The 15,279-nt window shown below is 40.5% G+C and overlaps 1 protein-coding gene across 5 annotated transcripts in view; it reads left to right on the forward strand.

Annotated features, from left to right (window-relative positions):
* samd4a (sterile alpha motif domain containing 4A) overlaps window positions 1-15,279 on the forward strand; it is a 237,761-nt gene that overhangs the window by 115,431 nt on the left and 107,051 nt on the right. For all 5 annotated transcript variants that reach the window (XM_038779283.1, XM_038779263.1, XM_038779301.1 and 2 more), the window contains one exon: window positions 14,080-14,189. In XM_038779283.1, the coding sequence (XP_038635211.1) occupies window positions 14,080-14,189 (110 nt within the window). The remainder of the gene's footprint in view (window positions 1-14,079; window positions 14,190-15,279) is intronic.

Here is a 15,279-nt window from a genome sequence, read left to right on the forward strand (position 1 = left end):
AGCTGGTTTGATTGTCATCCGATTATTGCCCGCATCGAGTGCAACGCGGCCGTTAAATCATGCTCAGAATTTCTGCAATCTTGTATACAATTTCTTACATTCGATAATGTATTCTTCCATGGACTAATTATCCATCTTTCTAAATTGATCAAAGGCTGACCATGCCTTGTATGCACCTAATAGATCACCATTCTTTTAAACTTGAGTCAAATCTTCTTCAGTGCCCAATGATAAGCCTCTTGCTCTGAAAATACTTTGCACCTGATCCTGCTTTAATTAGGAAGCGACAGTGCCAAGGTCATATCTTGTTTTCTCTTCAGTAAGGACGCAACCCACGTCCATCTATCTACTTTGTTTTTCCATTAGTCATAAGATTCGGAGAACATCAGTGGAAAATCATGTCCTGACACTTTACACTTAGTTTTAGCTATTCTTTTAAAAAAAAAAAAAAAATCTGATTACAATCTTATGCCTATAATATTTCTTCCTATTTTCCAGTCTTCATCCTTAGGCAATCCTCTGCAATCATGTCAAATGGATCCAAGCCATATTTAAAAAGTGCAAAGCAGGACACAGATTTCTTCCTTGTCAGTAGGCTTATTCACAGATAAGCAGCACTGCAGGCCTCTGCCTCCCAACTATTGACCTGCCCCTTAAAGGGCCATGGTTCAGTGTTCTCAGTTCTTAATCAAATAGTGCATCTTTAACAACATAATCAACCAAGCATTAACATTAGTCTCTTCATTTAAATAGAGGACAGTGCCCTGATATGAGATCATGGAATAGTATAGCACAGAAGAAGAGCATTTGATCCATCAAATTTCTAGCTTGTTTCCCTCCCCCACTCTTTCTCCATATCCTTGAAATCTTCAAGTACTTATTCAATTGCCCGTTGAAAGATAATAAATATGTATCCACCATCCTATACCAAATCCTAACCACATTGGGTTTAAAAAATGGCTTTTCCTCATGACACCTCTGGTTCTTTTGCCAATTATGTTAAATCTTTCAGATCCATTCTGAAGAAGTCATATTCGATTCAAAACTTTAAAACTGTTACTGCACAGATGCTGCCAGACTGGCTGTGTTTTTCCAGCACTTTGTTTTAATTTCAGCTCCCCAACATCAGTGTTTTGCTTTAACCTTAAAGCCGTGCCACTGCCAACAGTTTCTCTTTATAAATCCTTATGAGCTTGGATACCTCTATCAAATCATTTTTCAGGCTTCTCTGCTCTGAAAAGAACAATATCAGGATCTGCAGTCTATCCATAGAACTGTAATCCCTTATCCGTGAAATTATTACTAACAGTCATGTCTTGCATTCAAAATAGTGTAGTAATATAGCACAGAAAAAAATGCAATAGACATCAACATGATGGTGATTTGTGAGTGGGACTTGATGTGGAATAGGATGTGGCAGACAGAATGTTAGATGAGTGGGTGTTTGTGGGATGGAGTTCAGGAGGCTAGAAAGGAAAGCTTAAAGAAGTTGAAGTTCAAAATCATAGAGGCTTGAATGAGTTTTTCAGTAGCATTTAGGGTGAAGTAATCTGCAGATGGAAATAGGCATGTATATGTCTTTTCCCTTCATTTGTAATCCCTTGAAGATGATAAACTGGTATTTTAAAATGAACCTGAATAGAAATATTTCCAACTTCTGAAGATATTATGGCACTAATATCGCAAGATGGGTGAATATTTGGGGCATCGGGTATACTAACACATGTGCACAGATAAACAGATGTGCAAAAGAAGGGGTTGCAAACAGTGGGAGTTTACTGTACTGGATTATATATTTTGTTCTTTCCTTCAGTTTTCTGAACTCTTGAGTCTATGAAACTAATCTTCCACAGGATGCTAGATTTATGATATTTACAGAAAATTTTATTGCATTTTTAATTCTCATTAACAGAAAGCCATTTTGCATTCAAATACATTGTGGCCAGCCTCCTAAGTGAAAATTGTAAAACATAGACTTTTGGGAAGTAATTTGCTGATATAAAACTTGCAACGTTATCTGAAACGGAATCCTATCTATTTCAGAGGCACAAAATCTAGACTGACCACACTGATTGGATTAGATGTTAAACCCAGGTCTCAGCTACCTGCAGATCTGGAGTTCTCCCTGATGTCCGCTTTAATATTTATTCCTCAACCAAGATTACTCCACTGTTTTAAAGCTTAATTATATTGTTACGTGTGAGATTTAAAATAAAAATGTTGGAAAATCTCAGCAGGTCTGGCAGCATTTGTGGGGAGTGAAACAGAGTTACAATTCAAGTCCAATATGACTCTTCGGAAGCTTTTGAGACCTTGCTGTCCATAAATTGAGTTAGGTATAAGGTATTTGTTGCAAAATATTTTGAGATAGCCTGAAATTTTGAAAGACACTAGAATGTTAGTCGTTTAAAATCAAAATGGTTCACCAGAACTTGAATAAATCCAACTAGTTTTATTGTTCTGAAGCTGGGTGTAGCAACATTTTACACTGGAATAGCAACTTTCTACTCAAAAATAATTGATGCCACATACCAAATATATTTGATTTTGAAAACTTTGGGCTTTGGAGGAAAACATTCTTCTTTTGTTATGATTGACATTTAGTAGTCTTGACCAATGCCCCCTCTATATTTTTGCGAAGTCCGTGGCTGATCCATTTTGCTGTATGATACCTTTACGTTTTTTGTGTGGCTGGATTCTTTGCTGTCGGGGTCCTCCATTGTGGTGGCAACCCAGGGGTGTGTCGACCACCCAGGGGTTTACCTACGGCGTGGGGGAAACCCCATTGCCGGCTGGCGAGATGGAGAATCCCGGGGGCGTGCCACACGGAGAATCCCGCCCCTTAAAACGGATGGTTTGCGTGTGTCCAGCACATTAACTATCAGGTTGCAGGCGTACAGCTTAGTTAACATTGGTCTTGAGTAGTACTTTTTAAGAAATGTATTTTTCTCAATACAATCATTTTGGTCAATAAAGCAGACACTGCATAAATCAGAAAATACTCTTGCCCTCTTATGTTAATTCCAGCAAGAATATATGCCCAGTTTAGTTTTTGAAGGACTTCCAGCTTGCACATATAGACTACCATAACACTGTTTTGAAATGTATTGAGTTACTGAATTCATAATGAGCTACAAGTTTGTTTGTGAGCAGCAAATATTGTATATGTTGACACCAGTGTAACTGAACTCTTAATGTTGGAAATGGACAGAAATTTAAATATTTGATTTGCGTCTTTGTCGCAGCACCGAGCTGACCTTGCGCAGTGTCACTTATGACATTCCATGTGTAAAACATTTTTTTCCCTCGACCTCCGTCTGATTTTTCATGGACCACATATCTCCTTCAGTGTTAATTGTATCAATTGAGGTTACGTACATAAGGATTGGCATTGATTTAGATGGTTACCTGAACACCTAAAGAGACGCTTAATGACCCAAGTAGAGTGAGGTCATAAGATCACTCTGGAATACATCTGTTCAAGTAGAGACTGATTCTGGGTTTCAGATTTATCAACTGGATAACTGAAAAATAACATTCAAGATATCTTCTCTGTCCATCTGCATGTGACTTCCCTCATTTGTTCCACTCTTAACTATTTGCTCCTAAACCACCTTCAGTAGGTTTCTCTTTCCACCCTGCATAGTTGTCTCGGCCTCCAGGATTCAATTTTGGTTCGTCGTCTTATCTAAGTGCTGCTTCATGGTGACACAGTCTGCAATTTTACGGTCCCCCAAAATCTCTTTGGCCTCTTGTGTATCTTTGTCCCACCAATGGCAAACATAAGAACATAAGAACTAGGAGCAGGAGTAGGCCATCTGGCCCCTCGAGCCTGCTCCGCCATTCAATTAGATCATGGCTGATCTTTTGTGGACTCAGCTCCACTTTCCGGCCCGAACACCATAACCCTTAATCCCTTTATTCTTCAAAAAACTATCTATCTTTACCTTAAAAACATGTAATGAAGGAGCCTCAACTGCTTCACTGGGCAAGGAATTCCATAGATCCACAACCCTTTGGGTGATGAAGTTCCTCCTAAACTCAGTCCTAAATCTATCTTCCCCTTATTTTGAGGCTATGCCCCCTAGTTCTGCTTTCACCCGCCAGTGGAAACAACCTGCCCGCATCTATCCTATCTATTCCCTTCATAATTTTAAATGTTTCTATAAGATCCCCCCCTCATCCTTCTAAATTCCAACGAGTACAGTCCCAGTCTACTCAACCTCTCCTCATAATCCAACCCCTTCAGCTCTGGGATTAACCTAGTGAATCTCCTCTGCACACCCTCCAGCGCCAGTACGTCCTTTCTCAAGTAAGGAGACCAAAACTGAACACAATACTCCAGGTGTGGCCGCACTAACACCTTATACAATTGCAACATAACCTCCCTAGTCTTAAACTCCATCCCTCTAGCAATGAAGGACAAAATTCCATTTGCCTTCTTAATCACCTGTTGCACTTGTAAACCAACCTTCTGTGACTCATGCACTAGCACACCCAAGTCTCTCTGAACAGCGGCATGCTTTAATATTTTATCGTTTAAATAATAATCCCGTTTGCTGTTATTCCTACCAAAATGGATAACCTCACATTTGTCAACATTGTATTCCATCTGCCAGATCCGAGCCCATTCACTTAACCTATCCAAATCCCTCTGCAGACTTCCAGTATCCTCTGCACTTTTCGCTTTACCACTCATCTTAGTGTCATCTGCAAACTTGGACACATTGCCCTTGGTCCCCAACTCCAAATCATCAATGTAAATTGTGAACAATTGTGGGCCCAACACGGATCCCTGAGGGACACCACTAGCTACTGATTGCCAACCAGAGAAACACCCATTTATCCCAACTCTTTGCTTTCTATTAATTAACCAATCCTCTATCCATGCTACTACTTTACCCTTAATGCCATGCATCTTTATCTTATGCAGCAACCTTTTGTGTGGCACCTTGTCAAAGGCTTTCTGGAAATCCAGATATACCACATCCATCTAAATTAGTTAGGCGTGACCTGCCTTTAACGAACCCATGCTGCGTCTGCCCAATGGGACAATTTCTATCCAGATGCCTCGCAATTTCTTCCTTGATGATAGATTCCAGCATCTTCCCTATTACTGAAGTTAAACTCACTGGCCTATAATTTCCTGCTTTCTGCCTACCTCCTTTTTTAAACAGTGGCGTCACGTTTGCTAATTTCCAATCCACCGGGACCACCCCAGAGTCTAGTGAATTTCGGTAAATTATCACTAGTGCATCTGCAATTTCCCTAGCCATCTCTTTTAGCACTCTGGGATGCATTCCATCAGGGCCAGGAGACTTGTCTACCTTTAGCCCCATTAGCTTGCCCATCACTCCCTCCTTAGTGATAACAATCCTCTCAAGGTCCTCACCTGTCATAGCCTCATTTCTATCAGTCGCTGGCATGTTATTTGTGTCTTCCACTGTGAAGACCGACCCAAAAAACCTGTTCAGTTCCTCAGCCATTTCCTCATTTCCCATTATTAAAACTCCCTTCTCATCCTCTAAAGGACCAATATTTACCTTGGCCACTTTTTTTTGTCTTATATATTTGTAAAAACTTTTACTGTCTGTTTTTATATTCTGAGCAAGTTTACTCTCGTACTCTATCTTACTCTTCTTTATAGCTTTTTTAGTAGCATTCTGTTGCCCCCTAAAGATTTCCCAGTCCTCTAATCTCCCAGCAATCTTTGCCACTTTATATGCTTTTTCCTTCAATGGCTTCAACTACAAGTCCTGCACATTGGAATTGGCTCCCTCCATTCATCTAACTCTCGCCTCCCTGAATCCGCATAACTCTATATTTCTCTACTTTAAATCCATCTCTTTGACTAAGTTTTAGTCGTTTCACATCTGCTTCAGCATCAGTTTTAGTTATTATGCTTCTGTGAAGCACCTGATAATGACCTTTTTAAATGCAACATGTCGTGACTGTTTATTAATGCAAGCCTGTATCCAAACTTCACTCCTTCTTAAAAAAAATCTGCTGAAACAACATAGATTTGCCCACGCCTTCAATCATTCTCTCTCTTCTCTCTCTCTCTCTCTCTCTCTCCCCATATTGCCTCTGGTCTCATTTATTGTAGCTCTATAAAATGCCTTGAGATATTTTGCATGTTAAATGTGTTGAATGCCTAGAATCAATTTTACCAGACAGGACTGAAATGTATTTATTTATTGGTGACTTGTTCAGTTTAAATTATTTGAAGAGATGCAAAGCCCTGCTTTGACCTCATTTAGAGCACAGTGTTCATTACATCACACCTCCAAATAATATGTTGACCTTGCAAGGGGACAACACAAATTTGTGAGAATGATGCTGTGACTAAAAGGGCCTACCCAGTGGGCTTGTGTTCCCATGAGTATGGAAAACCATGGGGTGATTTAACTGCAATATATAAGATAGAATTAAATGTGTGATGGAAACTGTTTCCTCTAGCACTGGAATCCAAAAAGAATGGGCCTCAACCGTAATATCAGAGCGAGCCTGTTAGGGGTGATGTCAGGAAGAGAAATCTGGAACTCTCCCAAAGATTTGTGGAAGCTGTGAATTCAAGATTAGATTGGAAGATGTTTCTTAGGCAAGAATATGTGGGCTACTAAACTAAGCCAAATACAGATCCGCCATGATCTAATTGAATGGTGTAACAAGTGAGCAAGATTATGTGGCCCACTCAGAGGATAGAAAACGTGGGTGTAATTAATCCAAAATGCTGGAAGTCTGGAAAAAAAACTTGATGCTGAAAGTACACAAAAGGTCGACTAGCATTTATGAGGAAAAAGAGCAGGTTAACACTTTAGTGTTCAACCATCTAAAATGGGAGTAGAGTTGGTGTATTTTTAAAGTGCAACATACCTGAAAAATGAGTCATTGGTAAAAGTGGACTCTTGTTGTTCACACTCACAACTATTGCTGTTTGATTGAACTTCGGATCGCAGTTTAAGCTGTGTACAAATTCCAAAAGAGTGGAAGTATTAACGTTAGACAAAAATTCAATTTGAGACAAAGTCTCTAAGTTGCACTGCCTAGGCCATAGAGGTGTGCAGCCCTAAAATCAGGAAGTCCCAAAATACTCCACACCTGATACTGCTCACTCCAACCCACCAATACTGCCCAACCCGTTCCTAGCACTGCTCACACCCCCCCCCCCCCCCCCCCTCCCCTCCCCCAAAGCACTGCTTGCCACCTCTTTTCCCCAACTCCCTTTCACAGCACTGCTGTTGCTCCACCTGGCACTACTCGCCCCATTTCCACCTCCACAAAGCCTCCTCGCCTCTTCAGCACACACTTTCCACCCCCTCCCTCGTAGATGGGCAAGGGGTGAACGATGTCTGGGGTGCAGGAGGGAGGTGGAGCTGTGTTGAGTGGGGGGAGGGGGGGGTGAGCAATTTCAAGTGGCAGGTGAACATTATAAGGAGGGGATGAGCAGAGTTGAAAATGACTGGATTGATGGTGGTTTAAAATGAGTTAATCGGTACATTTAAAAGCAGTGAAATTCACTGACTGATGGCAGATCTCAAGAGGCATGAATTCTGTTTTTGACGTGGAAGGGGACGTGATGTTGGAATTGCCTTGCTTCGAGGCTACCAAATTCACTCTTGCTGGCTTTAAGCTGAAGCCAGGAAAGGAAGGTCCCGAGGCTCCAGTGTAAAATGTTAAAGCCGGAGTTTCAAAATGGCCTGTGGGGTTTATTTATGCTCTGTCGCTGACCAATAGTTCTAGACCTTTACTATTTTTCAAATTAATTAGTTTTGACTAATTGATCTATTAGATTCTCAAACTATCAGCAATAAAGATAGAGAATGGGTTTCTTGAGGAAGAGGAGTCCCCTACATATTTAATTGCACAAGACCTCTTTCATATTGCGCAAACACAAAGTGAGGTATTTTCCAGACAAATTTTTAAAAATTCTTTAATGAGATGTGGGTGTCACTGACAAAGCCAGCATGTGCTGCCAACCCTAATTTGCTGCCAACCTTGAAAAGGTGGTGATGAGACATCATCTTGAATTGCTGCAATCCACCTGGTACTGGAACATCAACGGAGCTGTTGGGAAGGAAGTTCACGGATTTTGATCGAGCGATAGTGAAGGAATGGCGCCATTGTTACAAGTTAGGAAGGTTTGGAGGGGAACTTTCAAGTGACGTGTTCCCACGCATCTGTTGTCCTTCTAGGTGACAAGAGGTCGCAAGTTTGGACTGTGTTGGTCAAAAGAGGCTTGGTTCGTGCATTTTATGTGCGACACTGCCACTGTGAATCAGTGGTGGAGGGAGTGAATGTTTAAGGTGATAGGTCAAGTAAGCTGCTTTGACCTGGATGATGTTGAACTTCTTGAGCTGCACTTTCCCAGGCAGTGGAGAGGATTTCATCACACCCCTAACTTGTGCCTTGTAGATGGTGGACAGGCTCCAGGGAGTCGGGAGGAGAGTTACTCCCTGCAGAATTCCCAGCCTCTAAACTGCCCTTGTAGCCACAGTATACACGGTATTTATATGGTTGGTCCAGAATTCCCAGCCTCTAAACTGCCCTTGTAGTCACGGTATTTACATGGTTGGTCCAGTTCAGTTTCGGGTCAATGTAACACTCAGGATGTTGATGGTGGGGGATTCAGCATTGGTAATGCCACTGAATGGTAAGGGGAGTTGGTTAGATTCTCTCGTTTGATATCATTGTTGCCACTTGTCAGCCCAAGCTTTGACAAAGGGTCATCTGGACTCGAAACGTTAGCTGTTTTCTCTCCCTACAGATGCTGCTAGACCTGCTGAGATATTCAGCATTTTCTCTTTTGGTAGCCCAAGCCTGAATGTTGTCCAGGGTTGCTGCATGTGGATACAGACCAATCAATGTGGGAACTTGACAACTCACCCACACCTTTCCATTCTAATATTTGCAGTCAGGTCCTAGGAGTAGGCAAGTAGAGGTAAATTCAATGGAAGCTGTTTATTTTGTTGTTTCAAGTGTGCTTCAAGTAACTACATTTAATGTTCATAGTATATTGCACATAGTCTTCTGTGCATTTTAAAGGTGAATTTGGATTTCAGATTTTGTTTTGTTACGTAAATTAAACTCTTTTCCCAAGCGCTGCTTAATAATTTTGCTATCATCTACCACGGTTTATGTTTGGAAAACATTAATCTGAAGGTAGCTGTACCAATATCAGTGAGCTCCATAATATTTACAGTAATATTGCTGGATAAATCTCAGTTGGAATCCCCAGTGAAATAATGTCAATAAAAGGGTTTTAAAATATGAAAATGACTTTTTAAACTATAATTAGTAGAATATTAATTTTCCTACACAAGTAATAACCACCAGTTGAGTGTCAATATATTCTGATGTATCTGATAAAATATGTACTTCCCACCTGTGATGTTTATCTGGGGCAGAGGATGAAGCATGAAAAATCCTAGTCATTCCAAGTTACTTTTGCAAGCTTCCTACAATTGAACTAAGTTGTCAAGCCATCAGTGAAATAATGTTTGACATAAGATGCGCAGGAAAAATAGTAACTTGCTCTTGTTTTCTGTGACCAAACTGTTTCACATTTCAGTACTGATGATCATAAGTACAACTACAGTTTCACTCTTATTGGCATGTAAGAAATTCATTATCAACCAATTCATATTAAGCAATTCAAATAAAGTAAAACTAGTATGTTGAATTAGGAGGTGGGATGTTTTGCCGCTGTCGCTGGTATGGCGGATGCAGACCGTAAAATGACGGTGCTGCCTAGATTTCTGGTCATGTTTCAGAACTTCCCCATCTTTGTCCCGAAGTAGATTTTCAGGAAAGTTAATGGGTTAATTTTGGCGTTTGTGTGGGTGGGAAAGACCCTGCGGGGATGGGGCTGGCGTTGCTAAATTATTATTGGGCTGCAAACATTGTGATGGTGAGGAAATGGGCCGTGGAGGAAAGGTTGGTTTGGGCATGGGTGGAGACTGCATTGTGCAGTGGAATAAGCTTGAGGGCTTTATTGTTGAAGCTTCTGCCGTTCTCACAGGCCAGATATTCCATTAGTCCAATGGTGGTTCTGCCTTGAGGGTATTGGGCAGTGTAGGCAGCACTTGGGGTTAGAGAGTATGTCATTGTGGGTACCTATTTGTGATTACCATAGGTTTGTGCCAGTGGGATTGGATACAAGGTTCCGGGAGTGGTGGCAGGTGGGGATTGAGTACTTCAGGGACTTGTTAATAGGGTGCAAATTTGCAGGGCTAGAGCAGTTGGGGAAATTGTTTGAGTTCCTAAGGAGAATGAGTTTAGGTACCTGCAGATTTGGGATTTTGTGAGGAGCGAGATGCCGTCTTTCCCAGGGTTGCCACCTCCGGTGCAACAAAATGAGCTTCTGTCAAAGGAGGAAATGGGGGAGGGGAAGGTGTTGGATAGTTACAAGAAACTGATGGAATGTGAGGGTGCCCTGGTGGAGGATGTTGAGCGCGAATGGGAGAGGAGGTGGGGGCCAAGACATGGGCTGAGGCTTTGTGGAAGGTGAACGCGCCCTCGTGTGCGAGGTTAAGCCTCATCCAGTTGAAGTGGTGCATAGGGCCCACATGACGGTGGTGAGGATGAGCAGCCTTTTTGCTGGGTGGAGGATAGGTCTGGGCGGTGCGTGGGGTCCCCCGCGAATCACATCCACATGTTTTGGGCGTGTCCAAGATTGAGTGAGTTCTGACAGGGGTTCTCAGATGTTATGTCTGAGGTTCTGGGAGTGAGGGTGTCCCCGAGTCCGGAGGTGGTGAGATTTGTTGTGTCGGAAAGCCCGGGAGTGCAGGGGTGGCGCGTGTGTGCGCGCAAATGTATTGGCCTTTGCTTCTCTGATACACCAGAGTCTGATTTTATTATGCTGCAGGGATTCGGAGCCACCAAAGACAGGGATGTGAGTGTGCGACTAGGTAGAATTCCTGCAGTTAGAGATCAAGTTCGCTCTGCAAGGGTTGTTTGAAGGGTTCACTTGAGGTGGAAGCCGTTCATTGATTTCTTCAAGGATAATTGAGGGGTCAGTGAGGGGGTTAAAATGGGGAAGGCGGGACATGGTTGGGATTTGGTGTTGGGGTTGTTTGTTGGATTGATGTGATGTTCTTCTGATGCTTTTTGGTTGTTCTTTTGATATTTTGTATATTTATATTTTCGTTGAAGAGCCTTGAATAAAAATGTTTTTTTTTTAAAAAGAGGAGGAAAAGTGTAGTCCCTGTGCTCATGCCATCTGATCCCCCCCCCCCCCCCCCCGTTTTATTTTTAATAGTGGTCAACAGATCTGAGTGATGGAATAAGGAAAAAACCCACAGAAAAAGTGGTCCAAGTATGATTAACAAAGTAAGTTAGTGATAGTATTAGGCACGGTAGCGCAGTGATTAGCACTTTCTTCACAGCGCCAGGTACCCGGGTTCAATTTCCAATTTGGGTCACTGTCTGTGCAGAGTGTGCACGTTCTCCCCGTATCTGTGTGGGTTTCCTCCAGGTGCTCCGGTTTCGTCCCACATGTCCCAAAAGACGTGCTTTTAGGTTGAACAGAATTGAACATTCTGAATTCTCCCTCGGTGTACCCGAACAGGTTGTGTATGACGACTACGGGATTTTCACAAGAACTTCATTGCAGTGTTAATGTAAGCCTACTTGTGAACTAATAAAAATTATTATATTATTATTAAAAAGAGGCAACCAGCTGCCCAAAAGAGCAGTAAGCCTGAGGATTTGGAGGACAGTTCAGCGAAGGATAACCAGGAAATTGATGAAAGAGAAGAAAAAGGAAGAAATTAGTGAATATAAATGTCTGTCATTTAAAGACAGGCAGGGGAAATTATAATGGAGAATAAGGACATTGTAGAGACATTAAACAAATACTTTGTATCTGTGTTCATGATAGAAAACATGCAGAATACAATTATGGAAATAGTGGGATTCCAAGTGAGGAATTTTAAGAAAATTGTGAAGAAACAGTACCACAGAAATTAATGGGACTAAAATTTGGTCAATTCCCTGGCATGTTAAATAAAATGTTGGATAGATTGGTTTTAATGCAGAATTTCTTAGATTCTAGAATGTTCCCAAGGGTTGGAAGGAACAAACTTAATGGTTCTATTCATGAAAAGGGGAAGAGAGACAATTGGGAACTATATGTCAGGCAGCCAGACATCTGTCATTGAAAAAGTATCAAAATCTTTTAATCGAGCAAGCAGAATTTGCATGTATTTATGATAGATAAATTTATGAATGGCATGTTCCTGCTCCTATTTCTTATGTTCTTATGAAGTAGTGTCCTGAGGTCCAATTATGGGACCATATGATTAGGAGGCAGATCTTCTACTAGATTGTACTCTGATTTGATGGTCTGTTTATTCTCAATATGTGAATAATGAAATTATCACAATTTTGTTAAGATCCCGGATGAGATCTGAACTATTTAGAATTTGCAAAACTGTTGAGGAAATGTTATTACACTGGCCCATGGGCATCTTTTATGTTTTAAAAATACTTTAATTTAAACACTGAATTAACGACTTTAGCAAGAAAGAAAAAGCTTTATTAGTAAAAGTTACAACAGTTCTGAAGTAAAAGAAGAAAAACTGTAACTTCCTAAACCTCTCACTGTGTTCCAGTTACGCAAACTAATATATGTCGAATACCACTCATCGTTAACAACCCGGTTTCTACTTACTTTTCTCTGTGCACAAACCTTTGGACAGCGAACATTTCCAGCCCAAACTGCAATATCTCTGTTCATATGAAGTTCGAGGACCTACTGACCTCTTCAGACAGACCTGGCTCCTCCCATTAACTAAATCATCTGTACCCAAAGCATAAAGGCATTTCTTTGTCTCTTATAGGATGTCCCTTGACTTGTTTAACCAAGACCAAACACACTACCCCTCAAATTATCTATACCCCAGGGTTCCTTCAAATGTAAACAATGCCCCATTTACTAGCTATCTGTAAACAAGTAAAAGGTTCTCGAGATCTATTAACAGAACACCACCTGCAAATTAATGATATCTCACTTTTAAGACCCATTAATCACAGCTCTAGGAGTCATATTTTCTGTATGCATTTGAACCAAAATTTTAATAACACTACTGCAAAAAATTTGACCATTGCTTACATTTATCACAATATAAAAAAAAATACTATTCTTTTTACATGGAAATGTTTAAACTTGCACTTCACTATTCAAGATTTTTAAAAATTCTATGGTTGGAGTTCCAAACAGTTTTTAATTACTGTAATTAAGCATTTGTATGTCCACAAATGTGGCGTGAAATTTATATATTATTGTTTATCGTCTGAGATATAAGCTTGCCTTTAATGAAAGGCTGTTCAACTAAATATTATTTTCCCCTCAGCAAAGATTGGAACATGCTATGCAAAATGACACACACTGTGCTAAATTTAGAAAATATTTGACATCAGATGAGTTGGGTCAGCTCACCTGATATTGGTTGTCCATTTATGCAGCTGGTCTGGACAATCTGCTGATGACTCAGAGGTAATTTAGCAAGTGACATAGTACACAAAGTGGATTTGGTAGCTCTAGTGCTTAAATGTTTGTGAATAAGATCATTTTCTTTTTTAACATGTACAGTTATTGCCTAGGCAATAGTTTCATCGGTGGCTATGAGTCTTCCGCTGAATTTTATGAAGAGACAGGTTTCAGTGATGTGAGTCATTGATTAGGGTGCACCACAGTTGAAGTCCAGGTGCGACAACAGTTGAGGAGTGGCCAATTTTGTCATGGCAGTTTGAAGCTGGGTGGGCGAGCTGTGGTATGTGATTGGAAAGTGTTTTTTAATGGTTGTGTGTTGGTTCCAGTGCTACTGCCATAGGGTCTCCATTGTTATTTCTTGACATGGTGATTTTAGTCATGCAGACTGTCATGCTGGGAAGCGAGCAGCAGGTGGATTGGTAAGGTCCTTGTGTAGCATCATATTGACTGCTTATAATAGAAAGTTCTTAATATATTGTAAAATTTGAAAAGTATCCTTTATAATTAAGAAAGATGATGAATACATTGTTAGTACAAAATGTAGATATTAAACTCCAGTAAAGCTGATAACATTTTAATTACAGATGTTCCCGCTTGGCTAAAAAGTTTGCGTCTGCATAAATATGCAGCTCTCTTCTCACAGCTAACATATGAAGAAATGATGGCACTTACAGAAGTACAGCTAGAAGCACAGGTATGTTGATAATTCCTCATTACCTGAACTGATGTAAAATGCTAATTTTAGTGTCATTTGATGATTGAAGTTGTATTTTTTCTTTTGAACAAGCTCTGCATTTTGTTACCTTTCCTCATTTACGTGTATGACTGAGATCCTTGTGTTTGGAGAAAAAATATCCTTGGATTCTAGTAATTAATCAGAAATCTGTCTGTCTCTTCAAAAAAGAAAGAACTTGCATTTTATATAGTATAACATCTGGATTTTCCAAAGTGCTTCACAGCCAATGAAATACATATAGGATGTAATCACTGTTCTAACTGACCCAGTTTACACGCAGCCAGACCTCTCAAAAACAATAATGAGAAAAAGTGATCATGTTTTTATTTGGCTCAGACATGAATATTGGCCAGAATGCTCAAAGAGCTCTTTTGCTGTTCAAATCAATTCATGGAATTCTTTATGTAATCACTGAGAGCAAACTCAGTTTAATGCCTCTTCTGCAAATCTCCTTTGGTCCAGTACACATTGTCCTGATAGTTTATGTATTCAGGTGTCTAGACATAACCTCTTGTCCTGACTGACAGGAGAGAATTGTACAATTGACATTTGAAAATAATTTGACTTGCTGTATTTATTTTCCTGTAGCTGTAGTTCTATGTAAGTTTTCATGCTGACCTGTTTCTCTGTTTCACCGTTTTTCCAGTTACCAATATCTAAATGGTGCCAGTTTCTCATTTTTGCCTTTTGATTCAAAGTCATGTATTTATGGTAGATTCCAAGACTGTAGCACATAATCTGCACTGTTGGCTGAAGACAACACTGCAGCGACAGTGTTGTTGGAAATTGTGTTTCAACTGAGGTGTCTCACCAGTACCTTGTCCAATCTGATAGCTCAGGTGGATGTTGAAGATTCCATGGCACTATTTGAAGAAGAGCAGAATTCTCCTTGTGTTAGGGTCACCATTCCGTCCCTAACCAGAGATTGTCCTGAGTCATTTCTGTTTGTGTGAGAGTTGTGTGGAATAGGTACTGAACTTGTCTGCGTAATACATACTCAAAACAATTCATTATACTTGAAATATTTGAAATTCTTCAGATAAAGAGG

Source organism: Scyliorhinus canicula, chromosome 2 (genome assembly GCF_902713615.1).
Source record: "Scyliorhinus canicula chromosome 2, sScyCan1.1, whole genome shotgun sequence".
Taxonomy (NCBI): Eukaryota; Metazoa; Chordata; class Chondrichthyes; order Carcharhiniformes; family Scyliorhinidae; genus Scyliorhinus; species Scyliorhinus canicula.